A 24274-nucleotide genomic window follows, 5' to 3' on the forward strand; every position below is an offset into this window, starting at 1 on the left:
GCAATCTCCTGTTGCAATCTGTTTCTAAAAACAGGCTGCTCAGCTTTGTGAATCTTGATTTCAGATTTGTGTCCATTCATTTTTTTGTATACCCAGGTGACTACTGGGCAATAGTTGGTAGAGTTGTATCACTGGGTTGGTTGGCACAGGGCTCTGCTGCTTAGCACCAGTGCATTCAATGCAGTGCTTCTGTGCTGCTTTCCTTGCAGAAAGTACCCCTCCTCAGGCTTGTAATTCAGAGAGATTTTGAATCCTGTGTGTGTGGCACTGCCACTGCCACAGTGGGCACTTGTTCTGCTTGGGCACATAGCACTGTTAGGCTCCTTGCAAACAAGCATCCTCACCACAGTTGACTTACCATTGCAGAGATTTTCTAGAAAAGAGGTGTCAAACATGCGGCCCAGGGGTTGAATCAGGCCCCTAAAGGGTTCCTATCAGGCCCACGAGCAAGTCTACTCCCTTCTCCCTCTGTCTCGTTTCCTTTTACATCACAGCTTCCTTTTACATCACAGACTTATTCAATTGTACAGGAGCTACAGAGATATTTTCTCAATTGGCTGAGGCTTCTCCCTTGGGGAGGGGGGGAGCAATCCAGGGTTGCTATCTCAATCACAGAGCAGAGCTACTGAGCCAAGCCTCTCTTCCTTCTATTGGTTGAGGCGCCTTCCTCCCACCTTGGAGAGAGGGAAAGAGCCAGAGCTTCCTTTGCCCAATTCACACAGGGTACATATTACCTTTAAGGCCAACAAGTTTTATTCAAAGAATGAGCTGTTTGCCTTGCTACAGAGAGTGAGAGAGAGTGACAGGCTTTCCTGGGTGCAACAGGGTTTGCCTCCCCCTTTTCACTGTATTCATGCCTTTATGATCCAGATTTTCTCAGTAGGAAAGCAACGTGAACTATTTAGATGAGGAATAACAACAAACCACTGAGTATGTCCAGACCAAGTTCACCCAGCACATTTTCTTTGTAGAGTGCTAAATCTTTTAAGCATGTTTTATTTTAAGATTTTTTTTTAAAAAAACAACAACCCCTTATTATTATTTTATTATTATTATTTGTTTATTTATATTCCACCCATTCTCCCATTGGGGGCTCAGAGCAGAGTACAGCAAATAGAAATTAAATCACAATAAAATCATAATAAAACCAATTACAACATTCATCAAAGTGCAGCAAGATGATTCAGCAAGATGACATGACAGCAAGGTGGTATAGCACAAAATAGTACCACAATACAGCATCACAGTGCAGTAGTGCAGTAGAGCAGCAGAGCAGTAGGAAGGAGGCCAACCAATCGATAAATAGATGCCCACTGCCTCATCCAAAGACCTGGCGGAACAGCTCCATTTTGCAGGCCCTACAGAAGACCAGCAAGCCAGGTAGGGCCCGGCTCTCCATAGGGAGATGATTCCACCAGGTTTGGGCCAGGACCGAGAAAGTCCTGGCCCTGGTAGAGGCAAAACGGGCATCTCTTCAGATCTTGGGAGGCCGAACAAAGCGACCTCCGGGGCATATATGGTAGGAGACGGTCCCGTAGGTATGTTGGTCCCAGGCCGTGCAAGGCCTTAAAAGTCAAAACTAACACCTTGAAACAGATCCGGTACTCTATAGGCAGACAGTGCAGGTCACGGAGTGCCAGCTGTATGCTCACCCATACAGGTGATGCAGTCAGCAGCATGCTGCTGCATTCTGCACCTGCTGCAGTATCCAGATCAGTTTCAGGGGTAGGCCAGTGTAGAGCGAGTTACAGTAGTCCAGCCTGGAAGTCACCATTGCATTGGTCACTGTAGCCAGGTCTTCGGGGGATAGATATGGTGCTAGCTGCCTGATCTGCCATAGATGGAAAAAGGCAGATTCAGCAGCCGCTGTGATCTGGGCCTCCATGGAGAGGGAGGCATCCAGAATACCCCCAGATTCTTCACCTGTTGGGCCAGTACCAGAACAGCACTGCCCAGGGCTGGGAGCTGAGTGCATGAACCCACCCCCCTTGATTCAGGGACAGAACCTCCATCTTAATTGGATTTAACTTCAATTGACTCTGCTGTAACCATCCTGCCACGGCTCCTAATGCCTCGGATAGCTGTTCAGGGGCAGAAGATGGTCTGCCGTCCATCAACAGATAGAGCTGGGTGTCATCAGCATACTGGTGACAGCCCAGTCCAAAATCTCGGGCAATCTGGGCAATGAGGCGCATATAGATGTTAAATAATATGGGCGAGAGAACAGCTCCCTGTGGCACTCCACATATAAGTGGGTGACGCAGGGAGGTCTGCTTGCCAAGCATCACCCTTTGTCCCCGTCCCCGGAGGAAGGAGGAAAACCACTGCAAGGCTACCCCCCGCACCCTGGCAATGGTGAGGTAGTAGGTCAATAGGTCATAGCTGACCATGTCAAATGCTGCTGATAGGTCAAGAAGAATCAGCAGCGCTGACCTGCCTTGGTCCAGATGCCTTCTTAGGTCATTTGTGAGGGTGACTAACACTGTCTCCGTTCCATGGCCCAGGCAGAAACTGGACTGGAATGGGTCCAGGGTGGATGTTTCATCCTGGAAAACCTGCAGCTGCTCCACTACTGCTTTCTCAACCACCTTTCCCAGGAATGGCAGGTTTGAAACTGGGTGGAAGTTAGCTAGTACTCTAGGGTCTAGTGAAGGTTTTTCCAGAAGCGGCCAAATTACAACCTCCTTTAACATCTCTGGGAATGTCCCACTTGTCAGGGACAGGTTAATACTATCACCCAGAGAGCCCCTGATATCATCCTGGCAAGCCTTCACAAGTCAGGATGGACAGGGATCCAGGGGGCAGGTGGTAAGCTTTACTGCAGTCAAGATCCTGTCTACATCCTCCAATGTGAGTTGACAGAAGCGGTCCAGTATTGGACCATCTGGTGACCAAGGGGCTTCCAGTTCACATACTGTATCAACCATGGCTGGGAGGTCCTGATGGAGAGGCAAGATTTTATCTGCAAAACACGTCGCGAAAGCCTCAGCACCGATATCCAATTCCCTATCTTTTTGGTTGCTCAATGGCAAAGTTGTCAGAGACCGAATCACTCTAAATAATTGAGCTGGGCACAGCTTTGCAGACTCTATGGAGGCCACATAGAAGTTTTTCTTAGAAGACTTCATAGCATTCTCATGGACTTTCATAAGCATTCTATAAGAGGTTCTGGAGCCTTCATCAAGGGTTATTTTGTAGAAAAATAGGTGGCGGAACTCATCCAGGGATTGTTATGCAGCTGCACATACTATTCAATGGACAATGAGGTGGAACTCTCAGAAAGGTTCAGGAGCTGTGCTCCTGTGAGCTCCCACTGAATTTGAGGCCTGGTCTTCATCATGAGTATGCTGCCACACTCACTGTAACCGTCTAAGCTGTCGTTTCATCCTTAGCAGGTCCAAGGAGTACCAGGAAGCTGCATTGGTATGGCAGCGAAGAGGGCGCCGGAAGGGTGATGTTGTCAATGGCAGTGGTGAGTCGGGAATGCCAGTCCTCCACAAGCTCATCTAACAACCCACCAGGGGACATCGGATTCCACAGTGTGTTCATTAGGGTTGCCAAGTCCAATTCAAGAAATATCTGGGGACTTGGGGGTGGAGCCAGGAGACATTAGGGGTGGAGCCAAGATCAAGGCTGTGACAAGCATAATTGAACTCCAAAGGAAGTTCAGGCCATCACATTTAAAGGGACGGCACACTTTTTCAATTCCTTCCTTCCATAGGAAATAATGAAGGATGGGGCACCTCCTTTTGGGGCTCATAGAATTGGACCCCCTGGTCCAATCTTTTAAACACTTGGGGGGTATTTTGGGGAGAGGAACTAGATGCTATATTGAAACTTTGATGCCTCTACCCCAAAAAACAGCCGCCCCAGAGCCCAAGATACCCGCAGATCAATTCTCCATGATTTTCTAAGGGAATAAATCTCCATAGGGAATAATAGAGTTCCCAGCAGACATTTCCCTCCCCTCCCCTTGCTTTCTGACGACCCTGAAGTGGGGGGAGGGTCTCCAAACCGGGGGATCCCCTGCCCCCACTTGGGGATTGGCAACCCTAGTGTTCATCTGTATGTTGATTGTGTTCATCTGTGTCCTTTATAAAGCTTATATCTATAATACCTGGCATTACATTTTATGACACACATGACCCAGCCCAACAAAGTTTCATTTATGTCAGATCCAGCCTTCATAACAAATGACACCTTCATAACTGGCAGGGGAATTACTGGCAGGAAAACTAGGCCTCAGGCTGTGTTGCTGACAATGTGGCAATGTCACTTCTGGTGTGCTCTGGAAGTGATATCATCATGTCACTGGTGACACAGGGATGCTCTGGTATTTGGGCAAAAAATCAGCTATCAAAACTACTTCTACCATACAGCTTTTGCCCAAATATCAGAGCCCCCCATGTCATTGGAAATGCAGGCCTAGGCTTCATTTTCCTGCCAGTAAATTCCCCCCATTTCCCCACTCCCTGTCAGCTGCCAAGGGGTACTTAGCAACCCTACACCATGCTGGCTTTTTTAAAGCAATCTTTAAATTTAAGCTATGCTTTGAAATGGAGCAGAGTACTTTATGCCTTACTTGGGCTGCAGTTCTTGTATTCAATGTCATCTATTGCTGCTCCTCCTCCAAGATCTTTCGCTCGAATTCCTTCAAATATAACTTCAAAATTCCTCAGTTTACCCAGATTAATTTCTGCTCTTTTCCACTGGCCACCAGAATTTCCAGAATCACTCCACATCTTTACAAGGCCCTGCTCAACCTAAAGGTGAAAAAAGAGAAAGTGAGAATAAGAGTACAGGGTATACATTAAAGTTGGAGTGCTAAACTACCATCTGCTATATATATGAGATGTGGCTGGGACTTCGGAACCAAGGAATCATAATAGCCCCAAAAGTGCTTTAGCACTTGAGATACTAGCAGTGCAGTCCTAAATAGAATTGCATCCTAAGCACGCTGGCTTCAGTGGACTTCAAAGAGTGTAACTCTGCTGTAAGGGTACCTGGCACAGAAATCAAATCAGTCATGCATCTTTTCCCCAATAAAAACAAATCATACCAACAAAAATACCAATAAAACAATTTGTGTAAATTTTTAAAATGCCAATAAAAACAGTCAATAACAGCAATCTAGGAAATAACAGCACATACAATGCAGCAATCTAAAAGGATATTGATAAAGCAGTTCTCAGGCTAGAAGCATATTTATTCATTTCACATTTGTGATTTTGCTAATATTTTCCATGTGTGTTTTTGTATGTGTGCATGAACTTCATAAAATAGTAATTTCTCACAGAGAAAAAGCTTTGGTTGTTTGGCTATAGTACACTAACAGGAAATTCATATGTTAGATTATATTTTTATACAACTTAAAGGCTACAAGGAAAGAGCCAATGCTACCTTATCTTACCTACTTGGTCCTGTGATAAAACACTCATACGTTACCCTATTGAATAGGCAACACAGGAGGCAAAATGAGCCAAAGCCTTCTTGATTTTTCCTAACCTGAAATTTATTTATTTTTATTTATTTACTTTCCATTTATATCCCGCCCATTCCAAACAGACTCAGGGTGGCTAACAATCATATAAAAATCAACATCTCAATTTCAAATATAAAACAAGACAGTCAATTATAATTTAAAACAATTTTAAACAAAGTATTGGTGCTATACAGAGTATACAATTTATCTGTTGGTGGTCCTTCTGGTGGAGTTGCCCAGTAGCATAAAAGCAGCAGCCTTCTCCCCTAGTTGTTATAGGCCTGTTTAAAAAGTTCAGTTTTACAAGCTCTGCAGAATTGAGAGAGATCCCGCGGAGCATTTATGGCCTCAGGGAGCGCATTCCACAGCATTGGTGCTGCCACTGAGAAGGCCCTGGCCCGTGTAATGCCCAGTCTGGCCTCCCTTGGTCCAGGGATGGACAATAGATTTTTAGTTCCTGAACGCAGTGCTCTCTGGGGAACATATGGGGAAAGGCGGTCCCTTAGATAGGTTCTCGGCCATGTAGGGCTTTAAAGGTCAATACCAGCACTTTGAAACAGAAAATTATTTCCCAGAGTCAAACAACATTTCTTGTTTATTACAGATATAACAAAGTAGCTGCATCTGAGCATGAGACTACTCTCATGCATCTTTTCAAGATGTTTAGTTAGAGCGTTTCAAATACAAATTTGTATCTTTCAGTGTTTGGCAATGAAAACAGTCTCTCTTTGACTGGTCCACCCACAAGTTAGGTAGGACGTTTATTCATGCACAGGGTGAGGCATTGTGCCTTGGGCTTGTGTACCTGACCTCATCACACATTAAAGTTGTAATAAGAATGACTGTGATGCAAACCAAATTTGGAGGACTCTTCTCTCCAGGTAATATGCACAGAAGTGAAGAGACAATATCATACAAACCGGGACAGTGTGGGAACCAGCAGCTTGTTCTATATTAAGAAAACATTGTATGCACAGTGGTGACTTTCTGGATAGTTGGAGTTTATATTTTTCTCTGCTATGTGCAACAGGGTTAGAAGCTGTTCTGTGATAAGTACAGTCAAATAAACAGGAAGATCAGTGTTACTTAGCTTTACAAATGATATGGATGTCAATAAGAATCAATTACAATTTACATAAGTAATTTGCCTACAATAAGATCTGAACCTTTGCTGTCTTGGAATGCTATAGATCTATTCATTAAACCTATGTCAGGCCAATATTTGGCTTACTATCAATATAATTAAAGAGGATTCTAATTGTAGTAGATTCTCTTAAATTCAGTTTATAGTGAGGACGTTGCTACATTCCAACCCCACTCCAAACACACACAACGTTCAGTTTGAAGGTAAGCAATCAGCATTTTATGCCTCCTGTATTGAGATTTGTAAAGTAGAAAAAAAAATCTAAAACGGATAGAAATAAAATGATGCCCATTTATAACTTATGTAGTTAACTTGCCTTACAGCCAGTGTCTAAGGGTGAGCACAAAATTAATTACAAACCAAATTCATCATGAATCAAGCCCAGTTCATGGTTTGCAAACCTTGGTTCATGCCATTCTGCCCTCATGAGCTACACAAACTTCCTAGGGGAGTTCATGTGGTTCGTGTCAGCAGACATGCTGGTGCTGGCAGCAGCGTTTGGAGAAGGAATTTAAATGCCTCTCAGTTCACTTGCTGAATCATGTCCAGTTGGAAGCAATTTCAGCAATCCTTTTTGCTCCCTCTTACCTGTAAGACAAAGCTTGTCTCAAAATGTCTACCTCAAGTTATATGCTAATTTGTTTTCAACTCTGTCTATAAGTTTGAATGCCTTTCTTCCATTTCATTGTATTTGAAGAAGTGTGTGTGTATACACAAAAGCATAAACTTTGAACAAAATTTTGTTGGTCTTAAAGGTGCTAATGGACTCTAAATTTATTGTAATCTTTTAGTTGTCTTCCCTTGAAATCTCTTAGATATGCAAAATCATCCCAAAACATTATTAATATGAAGGGCCTGATTAATTTTATAGAAGTAGTAAAGCGCTAGCTGTTGATTAGGGAATTAGGCAGGCGTTTTAACTGAAGTGGAAATTTATAATGGTAAATTAGAATGGAAAATTGATCCGTTTAAGTATTTACTGGTAACAAAGTGAATTAGTTACATTCTACTAGCAGAGAAGCATTAGAAACAATAACATGGCAGATTAATTTACATATACTCTTGGCTTGCTGCACTGAGCGTATCCCCATTGACACAAAGAGACAATCTACCACTGAAAGGCATTTGGACCCATTAGATAAACAAACCTTTTGAACATGTCATCTTCAGATAAAAAAATCCAAGAAGAATCACTAAAAGCTTATAACCAAACAGCACCAGCTCTTCTTTTTGCAAAATACATAAATACACAAAATATTAAATACAGTGAAAATATTAAAGCATTACTGTCTTGCCACTCCTAACTGAAATATTGTCTGCAACATCCCACTTCATATTTATTCAGTGCATCTTATAAGGTTGGTTTGAATACCAAAACACAAAACAAACCCCCCACACCACCTAAACTACAATTATATCCAATTCCTCATTCTGCTTCATTCATGCTACTTCTATTTGTTCTGTGCTCATGCATCCACTAGATTATTGACAATCAGAACATTGACAGTACCAGTCATGTGATCAAGGAACAGCTGACATTAACCAATTGCCCATTGAAGACAAAGACAAAAGTTTTTCACATGAACACATATGAAGCTGCTTTATACTGAATTAGGCCATTGGCCCATCAAGCTCAGTATTCAGACTGGCAGTGGCTTTCTAGGATCTCAGGCAGAGTTCTTTCACATCATTTAACTGGAGATGCCAGAGAATGAACCAATTTCTTGCCACGTATATGCTTATCACTAAGCTAAAGCCCTTCCCTAAATAGATCATTTGTTGGTGCTTATCCAGAAACCAGAATTTGTATCTTATTTATAATAGTATACTTTCAGAACAAAACAAAATAAGTTTAAGTATATTGTAATCCTGTTTGAGATGGTAGAATTATCACTCATCCAGTACTATTGTTTCTGTTTTTAGCATGAGGATGGAAAACGGTGATGCAGCACCATTGGAGTACTATGACAGAAACAATCAATCAATCAATCAATCAACCTTTAATGGCATGTAAAAACAGGTTAAAAGAACAATGGGTTGAAAAACAGAAAATAGGTTAAAATACTGGACATCAGGATTAAAGTACATTTACATAAGATCACAGTTAAATGGGACAACAAAACTGTTCCTTGCCTTGACGAATCATTTTGGCCCAGTACAGAAATAAGGCAGTGTTTACAGTTATGTCAGGAGTAACATCCTTCAAAAGAAACTGGACCTTATCTGGATCAGCCAGACCCATCTTATTTAAAAGAATAGGATCCAAAAATCGACCACGAATACTTAGATAAAAGGGACAATATAGGAGAATATGTGAAATGGTTTCAATAGATCCAGACTTACATGGACATAGTCTGGCCGGGTAGGGACAGAAACAAAGTTTTCTCCTATAACAAGATTCTAAGCTGAAATCTAAAAAAATACTATTTCAATATAATCGTAGCCAAAATGTAAGACTGGAGCTTTTAATCCTTCACTTTCCTCACAACAAAATCAATAACTTGCAGACAGACATAACAGATTAACATAAATTTTCTTTGGTTCTGTAGGGAATGATTTTAAGCCAATGACATACTGAAAAAATAAGTGATAGAAAGTGATCTTCCATTTTTCCCCTTCCACAACACAAGCAAGTCCAAAAATATAAGATCACAGTTTTCCCTTTATCAGCCATCTGGACTCATATGAGTTATTTATTGTGATTTCTAAAACCAGTGCATATTTCTTTCCAAAACTAGAAAGGACTCTTGAGTTTCATATGGGAATTTTCTTTTTCCCTTTACAATGTGTTTGTTTTCACTCCCACTCCTCAAAGCCACAAAGAATGTGGAGAATAAAATGAAAAATATTCACTTGCCCTTTGACCATCCTATTACACTACATTTACCTGTGACCGTTATAGGTTATTGCCCATTGGAGGCTTCCCAAAACTGTAAACAATTGCCAGTGCAATCCAAACCATACCCATCATTTCTCATACATAACAACTTGGGATATTCGAAGTATGGGGGACTGCATAATGAACTATAACGTTTTAATGTTCTCTAATCCAGAAAGGAATTCATAAACCCACTGTTCAGCTCATATCCTACTAACCAGTCACAATAAGAGATCCTATCTTTGCTGAGCTATTCAGAGGTGTCCAAACTAATTTGGATGTGTCTGTTTATACAACAACGAACTACTTACTTGCAGCTACTGCCCGATCTGTTGTATCTGCCTCCAATTGTTAAAAGGGGGGGGGGGGAGAATCTGAGATACTTGAATTGAGACTCACTACTCTGTACGCCTTTGGTGCTTGCCTGCATTTCTAGCTAACCTTGCATGCAATGATCACTTCTGAATAGATTTCACTGGCCCCGCAAGTGCAAAAAACAGGTAATGTATGTAATATCAGTCATTTAAAGGATGCATGTGATAGCACAGGTACAAGGTAAGAAGGGGCTGAACTGAGTAATTTTATGGTTTAACCAGATAAGATTTGAATGATCTGGTCATGACTCCAGTGGATATACATTAATCAAGAAGATTTATTTTACAAGTCGTACCAGTTGCAAAAGCTGCTGCAAGCTGAAACATATTTGTCAGTACCAAGGTAAGAGCTGGCTCTGCCACACAAGCACTTACTGCACAAGAGCAAAGCAGCTCAATCATGATGGATTTTGACAGAAAACATTGAGGTGATCCATTCAGAAGCCTCAATGTGCAAGTAAGCAAGGTTCAATCAAGGAAAATTTGCCTGGCAACCATACAAGGTTCTCAGCATCTCTGACCAGAACATTTCCCCAAAGTCATAGATCACAGTTTCCTTCTGTAGTAGGAGAGACACAAAACTAATATCATACCAAACCATAATTGAGAAGCTCTTCAGACTGAAGAGGACATGATAACACTAAGATGCTAGTACTACAGTGTGCACAGTGTGCACTCTGCTCCTTTGTTCATCTATATCATTTACAGAAATAACAGGAGGACCAGAATGGATGATGCAAGGTAGGGTCTGGTCTTCAGATCAAAGTGCTAAACTGTGAGTGCCCAGATATGACCTGAAGACATCATGCAGATTTCTGCAACACTGAAGTTTTTTTCATTTGTCCCCTGGTAGCTGAAGAAGCCAAAAACTATGAAATAAAAACTTGTCATTGATATTATGGGATAAAGGACATCTGTACAAGTTGAATAATCCAAATATTGAAAGTAAATTGAAGCAAATACTTTCGAGAAAATAGACACCTACCAGCAATGTCTCATTTAGCTAAGCATTATGAATGGGCACAAACTACATTTTTGTAGTTCATTTCAGTTTGTGGTTCATGGCCAAACCACAAACTGAACCATGAACTGATACAAACCAGGAGGTTGAGGTGCAAACTGAAGCAGTTAGTAGCATTTTGTGACACCTGCTTTCTGCTTTTCATGAACTATCATGAACTGCCTTAAAATTTGTGGAAGCTCTTCAGATTGTAAACTTCAGCTAGCAAACCATGAACCTGACAAAATCAATCATGAATTCATGCCTTTGCCTACTAAGGATTAAGCCTTACAGTCTGTCAGTAGGTTTTCTACATAGCTATAACTGCCTGAACTTGCTCTTGAATTTGTAGCTTCACCTTTGCCAATAACCCCTTCCATTCTGAACCTACAGTATTTAAGCAAAATTTCACTAGCTTTTCTTGTGCCTTCAGCAAGCATTTACTCTATTTCCAACATCAATCCGTTCTACCTAAGCACTATCTGATAACCTTAAGACTAACTATTGCTGTCATTCAGAATGGAAACATTTTTATATCAACATAAAATTGAAAACTTCTGTAGAACTGGTTGTTGGTGACTAGAAATAAGCAAACTCAATGAAACAATGCTGTCTTTTTTATATGTACTAGCAGCAGTATCCTTATCCATGTACTGAAGCTTTCTTCTGATTTATAACCCTATTTAAATCTGGGCCCTGCAGGACTTATCTAAGTTTTACATGGCCTGTAAAATGGAGCTCTTCTGCCAGGCTTTTAATTGATCCAGTGGGTGTCCCCTGAAAACATTGCTCCCGCTGGCACCTTACCATCTAGGTGTTTATGAGATCTAGCTCCCAAAATCTTTTAAAAATCCCTGGACCAAGGGAGGCCAAATTGAAAACAACTCGAGAGCAGGCCTTCTCAGTAACGGCTCCTCACTGGTGGAACCAATTACCAGCGGAGGTTCGAGCCATGCAGAACTACAATCAGTTCCGCAGGGCCTGTAAAACCATCCTTTCTCAAATGGCCTTTCAAGACTGAATCTTGAAATGACATCCAGCCATCTGACATACATCCGATAGGTCTTGTATTATAGCACCTTAATTGTAATTGTAATAGTTTTAATTAATTAATTAATTAAATGGATTTTAATGTATTTTACTGTATAATGTATTGTTGTAATCATGGTACTTTCCATGTCTGTGAGCCGCCCTGAGCCTGCCTCGGCGGGGAGGGCGGGATACAAATAAAAAAATATTATTATTATTATTATTATTATTATTATTATTATTATTATTATCATTATTATTATTATTATTATTATTATTATTATTATTATTATTATTTATGTTATGCTGGACACTACCAGCCTATATGTGACACAGTTGTTGTTGTTTTCTGCTATAGACTGTGTTGCCACTTTTGTAGGGTATATGTGATTTATGACTGGTTGCCAATGATGTGGATCATGGTTTCTGTTAATTCTGTAATTATGAGATTATTTTGTTTGGATGTAGTTCGTTTGATGTTTTGTAAGGTTTTCTAATGTTGTAAGCCATCCGGAGCCCGCTTGCAGGATAGGGCGAGTTATAAATAGAAAAATGAAATTAAACTTTTATTCACAGGTTAGTATGTAAAAAAGAGTTCTGATTTTTAAAATACCATACATTTGGCAGTTAGCCATCTTTAGACTGGGGGGACTGACTATAATAATCATGTTCAATCATTTGGATGGTAGCAGCTAAATGCACACTTTACCTTAGTATTTAAGCACCATAAAATACAGGATATAATTCTAGGAACACAGTTCCTTCAATTACTATACTACTTCACCCATTTCAGTGGAAAGTTCCACCCTATTTAAATTAGAGCAGCAATGTTTAAGAGTTTGTAAACATTCACAGCAGCAATGTTTAAGAGTTTGCACTTTTAAACATACTGGGCAAAATTTTGGCTCTCTGTTTGCATATTAGTGTTATAGTGAGCCGTTCCACTTTTAAGGGTGCTTATAAATGTCAGCTTTCCCAGAATGGTAAATGAAGTATTAATCAGGAAGTATTCACAGAACAAGTGCATGTCATGAGGGTTTGGTGCTGCTATCACTAGTTGTATGCATCATGCTGCTACATCTTGATGAAACTGGGATTTTCGCATTTGATAGGAGGAGGCAATTGGATTTACACTCTGCCCTTCATTTGGAGTCTCAGAGAAGCTTGCAATTTCCTTTCCCTTCCCCTCCCTACAACAGACACCCTTGTGAGGTAAGTGGGGCTGAGAGAGCTCTGATAGAACTGCTCTTGACAGCAGCTCTTTTAAGAACTGTGACTGACCCAAGGTCACTCAACAAGTGCATGTGGGGGGTGGGGGATCAAACCCAGTTCTCCCAGATTAGAGTCCATGCACTTAACCACTACAGCAAACTGGCTTGTAGGCTTTGACTGGAAATCAGCAACACAGGGACCAGTAGAACTTTGGTTTAAGAGTTCCTGGCATGTTCTCATGCTAATTCTTCATAAAGGCAGGATGCTCAAGTCAAATTGGCACCTATTAGCAACCTATTTGTAATTTAGAGAGGTCAACAAAAATAATATCTTGTGAACAGTAACAATTATAGTTCCTGGTCTTCAAGTATGCAGACATATTAAGAGAAAAACAGAATAATCAAAGTTTTAAATTGCTTTACTTAAACATCTATCTCTAATGGACATCACCTGTCAAAGGAGACTATATTCTAAAGAGGAAGATAATGCTCCCTCTTGTGGTGTTAGGTGAAATATCTCATTCATTCAAGATCATATTCATTTTCACATGGTGAAAAGAGATTAATTTCCATTGGTCTTTTTCAATTTGACTCATTATTGATGAGGTTTCTAAAAATCCTTTTAAATAAATTATTCTTTGGAGTTGGGCTTCAGAGAACTGTGTTCAAACTCTAGTTCTGCTATCCCAAGACTCATATGTAGAATCATTCCTATTTGTATTTATCTTTCTCCAGGCCATCAAGTCGTTTCTGACGTTTGGTGACCCTATGAATTAATGACCTCCAAAACATTTGATCACTAACAGCCTTGCTCAAGTTCAGAAAACTAAGTGGTGGCTTCCTTTATGGAGTCAATCCATTGCATGTTGGTTTTTCCCCTTTTCCTTCTGCCTTCATTTTTTCCTAGCATTCTTGTCTTTTCCAGAGAGTCCAATCTTCTCATAATGTAACCAAAGTTTGATAGCCTCAGTTTAGACATTTTAGCTTCTAGGAAGAGTTCAAGCTTGATTTGATCTAGAACCCACTTATTTATCTTTTTATTGTCCACGATATCCATAGGACTCTTCTCCAACACCACATCTAAAAGAAATCTACTATCTTCCTGTCATTGACAAACTTCACACCCACACATAGTTATAGGGATTAAATAGTATGAATTATTTTGATCTTGGTCACTAATGACACATCCTTACACTTAAAGCTGTTTTGTAGTTCCTTCATGGCTGCCCTTCCCAGTCTCAATCTTCTTCTGATTTCTTCGTTCCAGTAATGTGGTGTCATCTGCATATCTCAAATTGTTAATGCTCCTTCCATCAGTTTTCACTCCACCTTTTCACTTCACCTTCTTCTAAATCTAATCCAGCTTTTTTAATGATATGTTCTGCATATAAATTGAAGAGGCAGGGAGATAAACTACAGTTTTATATGACACCTTTGCCAGTTGGAAAATCCAGGTGGGCAGCCATGTTGGTCTGAAGCAATAGAACAAAGTTGGAGTCCAGTAGCACTTTTAAGACCAACTAAGTTTTATTCCGAATGTAAGCTTTCATATGCAGGCATACTTCATCAGACAATGGAATGGGGAACAGTAAGGAGTGCTACAAATATCTGGTGGGCAGTGGTTAAGCATGCAAAGTAGTACAAAGTTACCATCCAATGGCAAAATAGTGAAATGAACAAATTTTTAAAAAATTCAAAGTGAAATTAACAAATTGAAAGAAGTTTGGTCTAGATAGCATTTGCCTGCGAAAACAACAAAGGCAGCAAAACATATCAGAAGAGGAGAATGATGATGAGAATGTCACAAGGCAAAAAATTCAGAGTCTGTTAATTGATCTATTGCTCCCCAAGCCTGGGTTAAACTGAGAACATGTTTTTCTCAGAGGTGTTCCTGTCCACCTAATTTACTTTTTAACATGCCAAACTGCAATGATGTTTATAATGCACACTACATGTTAAAAAGTAAATTAGATGGCTTCAGGAGGGAAGAGGGGGGGGAAACAGCCAGACTTCCCTCAATAGTCTGAGGGAGGGAGGAGGAGGGAAACAGCCAGAGAAAACCTTCCCTCAATTGACTGTGTGCTCCTCCCCATCCTCCTCTGGGAGAGAAATATCCAGAGATGGGGGGGGGCATGGAATGGCATTCTGTGGCAGCAGACTAGATATGAAGGGGGGGGAGAGGAAAGGGGGGAAGGAAAAGCAAGAGAGAGAAAGCGAAAGAATAAAGTCCCTGTGCTTAAGACCAACAATGTTATCAGAGAGACAGTGTTGGTCTGAAAGGTATCGCTAAGGGCCTTTGAGGAAAAATTCATTGGGGCCATTCCTGACTAGGGATCCCAGTTCCAGGTTCATGGGAAATTCCTGGAGATTTTGTGGTGGGAGTTTGAGGAGGGCAGGGTGTGGGGAGATGCGAGTCCTCAGCTGAAAATAATGCCACAGAGTCCACCATCTAAGGCAGTTCTTTTCTCCAGGAGGAGACAGATCTGTTGTCTGGAGTTCAACTGTGATACCACAATGTCTTCAGGCTCCACCTGGAGGCTGGCTACCCTAGGCCTGGCAGCACCCTCTGGATGTCTTGATGGCACCTGACTGGTATGACTTAACTAGGTTTGGCTGCTTGCTACTGTTCAGCAGCAGCCCCCCATGACAGCTGGTGTGGCATAGGAGTTAGGGCTTCAGAGAAGGGTCTGCCAGACCCAGACTCTTGTGGTGGAAGCTGGCTGGGTGATTTCAGACCAGTCACAGACTTTCAGCTTAACCTACCTCACAGAGTTGTCCTGCAGATCAAAAAGGGGAAAAGAAAATGATGTAAACTGCTTTGGTCCCCCCCTCACACTGTGGAGAAAGACTGCCTTTTTCCTAGGTAGAGGCTGCAGGGAGGGGGAAGATGGAAAGCTGAGGTCAGAGGGTCAGATAAAAAGAAGTAGATATGGTTGCCAACTCCAAGTTGGAAAATTTCTGGAGATTTGAGGGGTGGAGCCCGGAGATGATGGGGTTTGAGGAGGGGTGGGATCTCAGACAGATACAATGCCATACAGTCCACTCTCCAAACCAGTCATTTCCTCCTGGGCAACCATTGTTTCCAATCTCCAGGTGAGAGCTGGAGATCACTCATAATTACAAATACTCTCCAGATGGCAGAGATAACTTCCCCTGGAAAAAATGGCTGCTTTGCAGGGTGGACTCTGCATCATTATACTTTGCTGAAGTAGCCTCCATCCTGTTTTGATCCACACTGTGATTTTTGGACCAGTCACAGATTTTCAATCTAACCTGCCTCACAGGGTTGCTGTGCAGATCACAAGGGAGAGAGGAGAATTATATAAGTTGCTTTGGTCCACACTGTGACGAAAGATTGAACTTTTCTTAGGTAGAGGCTGCAAGGACGGGGGAGGAGATGGAAAGCTGAAGTCAGATCAATTCCCTACAGAAAACAGCTGCCTTGGTGGGTGGAAAGACAGCAAGGGGGGGCACTTGTCCACAGCCTCTTTCTAGAGCCCGTTGTATTTTTCCTCACAACAGACCTTATTCCTAGTGGTGGGATAAAAACATAAGCAAAGGTTTGTTATATTGTTTTATTCATTTAATTAGGGACATAAAGACAGCATAAACCAAGTGCTGGGCATCCTAAAAATATTGATATTAAAAATCTGTAAAGCGCATCATAATCTTACAGATGTTAGTCATGACAATTCATATGCAGACTTCACACAGAGTTGAAATAAAGGCACAATTTCATTTAAAGTAATATTTTCATTCTGCATTGCATTACTGAAAGAGATCAGTTAGCCACATAATAAAGCTTACTTGCTCTGTAAAATAAGTAGCTTCCATGTATGAATTTCATCATATGAAACATTTCAAGTATAAAAAGAAATAAAAACACAAATTTCAGAATAGTGAGAATGAATGAATGGATTGCAAATTTAAATAAAAGCTAACTGCCAGGTTCAGGTCAAGAAACTTAACAAGAAAGAATCTTGGTTTGGTTCCTGGAAACAGAAATTGACATTTAAGTCAAAACCATTTCACTTCTATCTACGGGCAATACAAAGAATCATGTTTTATTATGTTAGACATTCTCTCTCATATTACTTTCTTTAGATAGAACTGACTATAATTATTTATGAGGTCATTGTTATAAAGGATTGGTAGCAAACTCAAATTCTGTCCAGATAATCTAAATAAAGGGCATGCTTTAAAGAGATTGTAATCCTGACACATGAACACATTGCATACTGATAAATTCTTCAATGAAGGTACATTTCATTTACAAGTTGTTGGGGACAGGTGAGAAGGATATTCCTCGAATACAATTATTTCTTTCTACAATGGCTTTCTCCCCCCTCTGCCTTTATGCTGACAAAAGTTTCTCAGTGGCTTCCTTGCTCCATATGCACTTGATAACATCTTCAGGGCAAGCAGGAAATGAAATGGATTATTAGATAGATGGAGGGAATGGAAAGAACTGTAAAACACTGAGAGTTTCCTGATGATAACAAAGACAGTTTGGACTTCTCTCCAAGATTAAAAAAAAACCCCTGCACCTGAGTCTTATAAGAAAAAAAATGTTTAATATGTATAGCTTTAATCCCACAGCATCCTACATGATATGAGAAAAAAGGCACTACCTGGAGGGAAAAAGCTAGATTGAAACTGATGGTATTTACTTGAACTTGGGTGAAATTTTACTTTCTTGGGTGAAATTTTACTTTCTTGGGTGAAAATTTTCTTAATAAATTGCTTTAAATTACAGAAGGATTGTTTTAATTGTTATCTCATTTCTCAATCAATTTGGCTTGTGTCAAGTGCTCACAGGTCATGCTGGTGGATACTGTGTTCTTCCCAGAAATATCTTTTAAGCCTTGGAAAGATTATCCCTCTGATTGCAGGACTTTTCGGGATGAGTAGCTGAGTGAATTGGCAGGGCTAAATGATCATAGATAAAGGGGTAAAACCACTCTCCTACACTTTCCCTTCAGGGAGACTGTACTGACAAAAGAGGAAGGAGAAAGCACTTTTGCGCCCTGTCCTTATCTTCATTGTGGCCCTTAACCTGTTTAACCATTCATTCATGCAGTCTCTAGGAATACTGTTTCCAGGAGTCAAAACAAGTTCCTGAGGCAAGAGGAGGAAATAATCAAAAGTGGTTAGACGGATGTTTTGTATACATTTTCTTTGGCGAACAGAACATTCCTTCTAAGAACTAATCATAATTCAACTGACCTTGGTAGGCAGGCTGAGAGTTTGAACACAGACACAGTCTGCAGCTGAATTTACCTTATTTGTAATTATTACCTTGTTTGAACTCTCTCAATTACATGTGAGATTGGTTCACACAAACATCTAACTAGTAAGTCTCCACTTTGAAACTTTTTCATTGTACTATTTTTAAAATACAAAATGCCAGTAGCAGTGGATGAGTGGGGCATTGGGGAGAAAATCTAATTATATAAGAAAGCAATAAAATTGCACAACTTGGACACATCCTAAAAGTTTGTCAGAGCATGGTCTCTCTGTTCATGACATGTAAAAAGGATATGAGCATGACACAGTGATCCAGCCACAGAAATGGAAGCCTGAACATATGTTTTAAGTTTTGAAAGAACTAGACTCATAAGACCATGGTTGTTTTCGCACTCACCTTAATCAGCAGCGACGACCCTCTTCACCGCGCAGGATCTGCGCGGATTTCGCACTAATTGCCGCGGAGCACCCAGAAGAGATGGAAAGTCCCGGCGCTTTTGCGGCGCAAACGGAAACTGGTTTTTGGCGGTTTCCGTTTGCGCCGCAAAAGCGCCGGGACTTTCCGGCTCTTCTGGGTGCTCTGCGGCAATTAGTGCGAAATCCGCGCAGATCCTGCGCGGTGAAGAGGGTCGTCGCTGCTGATTAAGGTGAGTGCGAAAACGACCCATAAGAGAAGTCATGCTGGATCAGGCCAATGGCCCATCCAGACCAACACTGCGTAACACAGTGGCCAAAACCCAGTTGCCATTAGGAAGTCCACTAGCAGGACCAGAACTCTAGAAGCCCTCCCACTTTTGCCCCCCCAAGCACCAAGAATACAGAGCATCATTGCCCCAGACATAGTGTCCCATACATACCTCATGGACCTCTGCTCCATATGTTTATTCAATCCCCTCCTGAAGCTGTCTATGCTTGTATCTGCCACCACTTCTTGTGGCAGTGAATTCCACATGTTAATTACTCTTTGGATGAAGAAGTACTACTTTTTATCTGTTCTAAGCTTACTGCTTATTACTTTGAATGCCCATGAGTTCTTGTATTGTGAGGGAGAGAAAAGTACTTCTGTCTCTAATTTCTCTATTCCATGCATAATTATGTAAACCTCTATTATGTCATCTATCAAATGTCAATTTTCCAACCTAAAGAATCTAACCTCTTTAGCCTTTCTTTATAGGGAAGATGTTCCATCCCTTTAGTCATTTTACTTGCCCTTTTCTGTACTTTTTCGAAAGCTATAGTATCTTTTTTGAGGTGCAGTGATAAGAACTGTACACAATATTCCAAATATGGCCACACCATAGGTTTGTATAGGGGCATTATGATACTGGCTGATTTGTTTTCAATCCACTTCCTAATAACCCCCAGCACAGCATTTGCCTTATCCAGGGCTTTTTTTGAGCAGGAACACATAGGAATGCAGTTCCGGCTGGCTTGGTGTCAAGGGGCCTAGTATGTAAATTAGTTCCTGATGAAATGTGAAATAATGGTGATATCAGGGGCTGTGGTCTAATATGCAAATAAGTTTTTGATGGCCTTATCTATTGCATTTGCACACTGAGTAGACATTTTCAGTGAGTTATTTACCATGACTCCAAGATCCCTCTCCTGGTCAGAATCTACCAGTTCAGATCCCATCAACATATATTTATAGCTAGAATTTTTTGCACCAATATGTATTATTTTACACTTGCCCATGCTTAACTTCATTTGTCATGTTGACACCCACTGGCTCAACCTCAACAAATCCCTCTGGAGTGCCCCACAGTCTTCCCTGGTTCTCACCACACTGAACAACTTAGTGCCTTGCATTGGATTAGATTCAATATAATAAAATCTATTTTTTTAAAAAACAGTGCCTTGCACAGAATTAGCCACTTTAGTGCTTAGTTCCAATTTCAAATAATTAATGAACAAGTTAAAAAGCACTGGACGTAGTACCGAGCCCTGTGCTACCCCACTGCTTACAAACATCCACTGTAAAAACTGCCCATTTATACTCACTCTTTGTTTCCTGTTAATTAGCCAGTTTTTAATCTGCAAGAGGGCTTGTCCTCTTATCCCATGACCGTTGAGTTTACTTGGGAACCTTTGAAAGCTTTCATCAAAAGCTTTCAAAAGTCAAAAATCTAGGTCACCTACTGGGTCACCTTTGTCCACATGTTTGTTCACTCCCTCAAAGAACTCTGTGCGGGGAGGGATAGTGGCTCAGTGGTAGAGCCTCTGCTTGGTAAGCAGAAGGTCCCAGGTTCAGAAGGTCCCCGGCATCTCCAACTAAAAAGGTTCCAGGCAATTAGGTGTGAAAAACCTCAGCTGGAGACCCTGGAGAGCCGCTGCCAGTCTGAGTAGACAATACTGACTTTGATGGACCGAGGGTCTGATTCAGTATAAGGCAGCTTCATATGTTCATATGTTTTAAACCAGGGGTGTCAAACTAATTTGTTATGAGGACCAGATCTGACATAATTGGGGCTTTGTTGGGCTGGGCCATGTGTGTCATAAAATGTAATGACAGGTAGCAGAGATATAAACTTTATAAAACACACAGACAAATACAATTAAAGATTTTTTAAATAAAAAAAACATGCTTAAAACGTTAGCACTCATTGGTCTTAAAGGTGCTTTCTTTGTATCTCTCCTCTGCAATCCGGGGAACTGGACAAAGGAAGCTCTGGCTCTTTCCTTCCTTCCCCCAGAGGACTCAGTCAATAGAATGAAGAGGAGCTTGGCACAGTAGTTCTGCTGTGCAATTGAGAGCTTGGCAAAGCAAGCTATCCCTCCCCCCTCCTCCCCAAGGGAGGAGCCTCAGCCAATGGAGAAAATAAAGGCTTTGCTCTGTAGCTCCTGTGTGATTGAGCAAGCCTAGCAAAGCAAGCTATGATGCAAAAGGAAGAAAGAGAGGGAGAAGAAAGCAGATGACAGCCAGTTGCTCGGGGACCTTATAGGAGTCTTCCGTGGGCCTCATTTGGCCCCCAGGCTGCATGTTTGACACCCCTGCTCTAAATGGTTGGTGAGACAAGGTCTTCTCTTACAGAATCTATGCTGATTCTTCCTCAGTGGCTTTTGTTCATCAATGTGCCTACTAATTCTATCATTAATAACGGATTCCACCAATTTACCCAGTATCAATGTTAGACTGACTGGCCTGTAGTTTCCCAGATCTCCTATGAACCTTTTTTTAAACTGGGAACTGCACTGGCTACCAGTCTTCAGGAACAAAGGCAGATTTTAGTGATAGATTGCATATTTTTGTCAGGAGCTCCACAAGTTCATATTTGAGTTCTTCCAGAACTTTTGGATGTATGCCATCTGGGCCTGGTGATTTTCAGTTTTTAATTTTTCCATCAACTGCAGGGCCACATCTCTCATCACCTCAATCTAAGATCTTTTGACAACCTTCCTGAAATTGGCAATTCTGGAGTGAGCAAGCATCTCCCATCTTTCTCAGTGAAGACAGAGGCAAAAAATGCATTCAGTTTCTCTGCCATTTTCCTATTATCCCTTAGTAATCCTTTTATCCCTTAGTTATCCAATGGCCCCTCTGCCTCCTTGCCTGGTTTTCTGCTATTACTCCTTCTTCTACTGCAGGACTCTTCACTGGCAGAAGGAACTCATTGCACCCACTATTATTGTTATAAACCCTCCCTGGGTCTATGTGTTTTTACCTGTGTGTTGAATGCTTTTATGCATGTTAATTATCTTAATCATCTCCACCACCAGTTAAAATTCAACCGCTCACATCACCAGTAACCTGGGGAACCCTGGTAAAAGCTGCTTTTGAATAAGTACAAAGGGAAGAGTTTCCCAATTAGTTCAGCCCATCCCATGTTCAAGCAGGTGAGTGTGAGCAAGTAATCTAAGGCTTGTATGAGGAGGAGTTGAATCATAGTCTGCTTTCTTGAAAAGGAAAAGGCTTTATCACTATGTATTAAGGTAAAGCACATACAGAAAAAAGAGCTATCACACCTACTAGTTACAGATCTATTTAAAAAAACAGAAACTGAACACTAAGCTAAGCCTAACAATACAGAGCAATTAACTCCAATATCCTTGTATGGATGTCTGTGGAACAAATGCACATCCAGACCCTACTCCTGCTCTCTGTAGAGGAGTCTTTAGAACCTTTCCTAACATGGTTGGTGGGAAGTCTCTCCCAATTAAGATTTAGAGAATTTACTCTTATGTGGGAAGGTGCATCCTAGTCACTCAGTCATCCAGGGCCTCATGTCCCATGCATCTCACTACCCAGATCATGCTTTACAACAACTATGCATCTTACCTTTCCTTGCAGGTAGGGAAATGGTTATCTCTCTCTGGAAATACACTTTCTGCTTCTTGACCTCTTTGTGCATTTTATGGCTGTCAGGATCTCAAGAACTCCCTAATATGCTTCAAAGCACCTTGCATCTCTAAATCATAACAGTTTGACAACAGGTTTGCAGCCTGAGCCAGGGTCCCTTAGAATCTTGGGCATTTAATATGTACCTCCTGTAATTGCTTAGGCCTTACTTATAATTGCTTGGACCTCCACAGAGTGGAGGACATATGCAAGACCCAATTGTTAGGTGAGTTTGAACTGTTTACTGCCTGTGTCTTTCCTAGCTATTTTGAACTGGTTATTAATCTCACCGGGGTCTAAGACCAGGAGTAAATCTGGTTGAAGCCTTTGCAGTAGAGAATCATTGGAGATGGGTAATGAAGGATGAATACAAGTAAAATATATTTAGGCACTCATATTTAAAGTTGAAGATTTAATGAAGAATTTCACATAAAAATCTGAGTTTTGAGCTGAGGCTTGAAGAAGACGACAGGCTGCAATACTCATATTCTAGGGGACATAAGCACAGTGAACATCAAAGGAAGAATTATCACCCTTCCCAAAAGGAATGGGATTATCCCCATTATGATAATAAAAGTAGCACAACAATGCCTCCCAAAGATAAGGGAAGTGTTTCTTCATATAAGGAGAATTCCCCAGGTATGTAGAAAAATATGACTTTCTAAATTAATGGAGGAAAACAGCCTGATGGAGAATTAAATGTATTGCAGAAGGCACAACACCTTTTGAAAATAATTGGAATCCTGTCACCTGAAACCAACCTGCAAAAAAATTTACAGATATTTCTACCTTATGTCAAATTCCCTGTTTACTCAGTGTTTAAAAGTTCCACAAAGTGTTGTTTGTTTGTGGTGTCAGAGATGTTTCACAGTACTAAAGTATCTAGAGCTTGAAAACACACATGATGTAGGATGTTTCTTTTGCTAGATTCATGCCTTCCCTTGTACATTTTGAATAATCCATACTGGTATGGTTCCTTAAAAAAATAAATCAACAAAAGCCATATTTTGAGTGTAAGATATCAGAGAACTAACATAAACTTTCATGAATTTTAAAGGAAAACATCTGCAATTAATTTCTAACATTTTTGTACCTTGGGGTATTTTTCTATTTCATGAATATTTATCTCTGTGGTGAGATAAATATTCTTTAGGTGAGAGGATGGGTCTTCAGGTTGTTTTGAAGGGCTCTATCTTTCCAGAGCATTAAAAAACCTGTTTTCTAGATAATAGACTCATGAGGTTGAAAAACTACCCCAATCGCAAAAGTCATAGATTTTGGAAGGTGGTTTTTTTTTTTAACCTAACATAATTTTTGACAGTAAAAAAGCAAATTGTAAGTAGTAACTGGCTATACTTTGGAGCTATAGTTTACTACTGTGCAGGTGACAAGATTCTAGGTCCACCTTTCTCTGCATTTTGCCAAAGAAATACAGCCAAGGTACTAATTAATTTTAATGGGTAGGTTCAGGAAGGAAAGGGTAGTGAAGGAATTAGCTTGCTCAAATCCTTGAAGATTTACAGAATTTTAGAAGGGGAGATATTAGGATGGGGAAGGATTTCTAAATGGCTTC

General features: G+C 40.8%; 1 protein-coding gene across 1 annotated transcript in view; it reads right to left on the reverse strand.

The window, feature by feature from the left end:
• MALRD1 (MAM and LDL receptor class A domain containing 1) overlaps positions 1-24274 on the reverse strand; it is a 367497-nt gene that overhangs the window by 158242 nt on the left and 184981 nt on the right. The window contains exon 19 of the mRNA XM_060248396.1: positions 4583-4763. Coding sequence (XP_060104379.1) covers positions 4583-4763 — 181 coding nt within the window. The remainder of the gene's footprint in view (positions 1-4582; positions 4764-24274) is intronic.

Source organism: Heteronotia binoei, chromosome 10 (assembly GCF_032191835.1).
Source record: "Heteronotia binoei isolate CCM8104 ecotype False Entrance Well chromosome 10, APGP_CSIRO_Hbin_v1, whole genome shotgun sequence".
Lineage (NCBI taxonomy): Eukaryota > Metazoa > Chordata > Lepidosauria > Squamata > Gekkonidae > Heteronotia > Heteronotia binoei.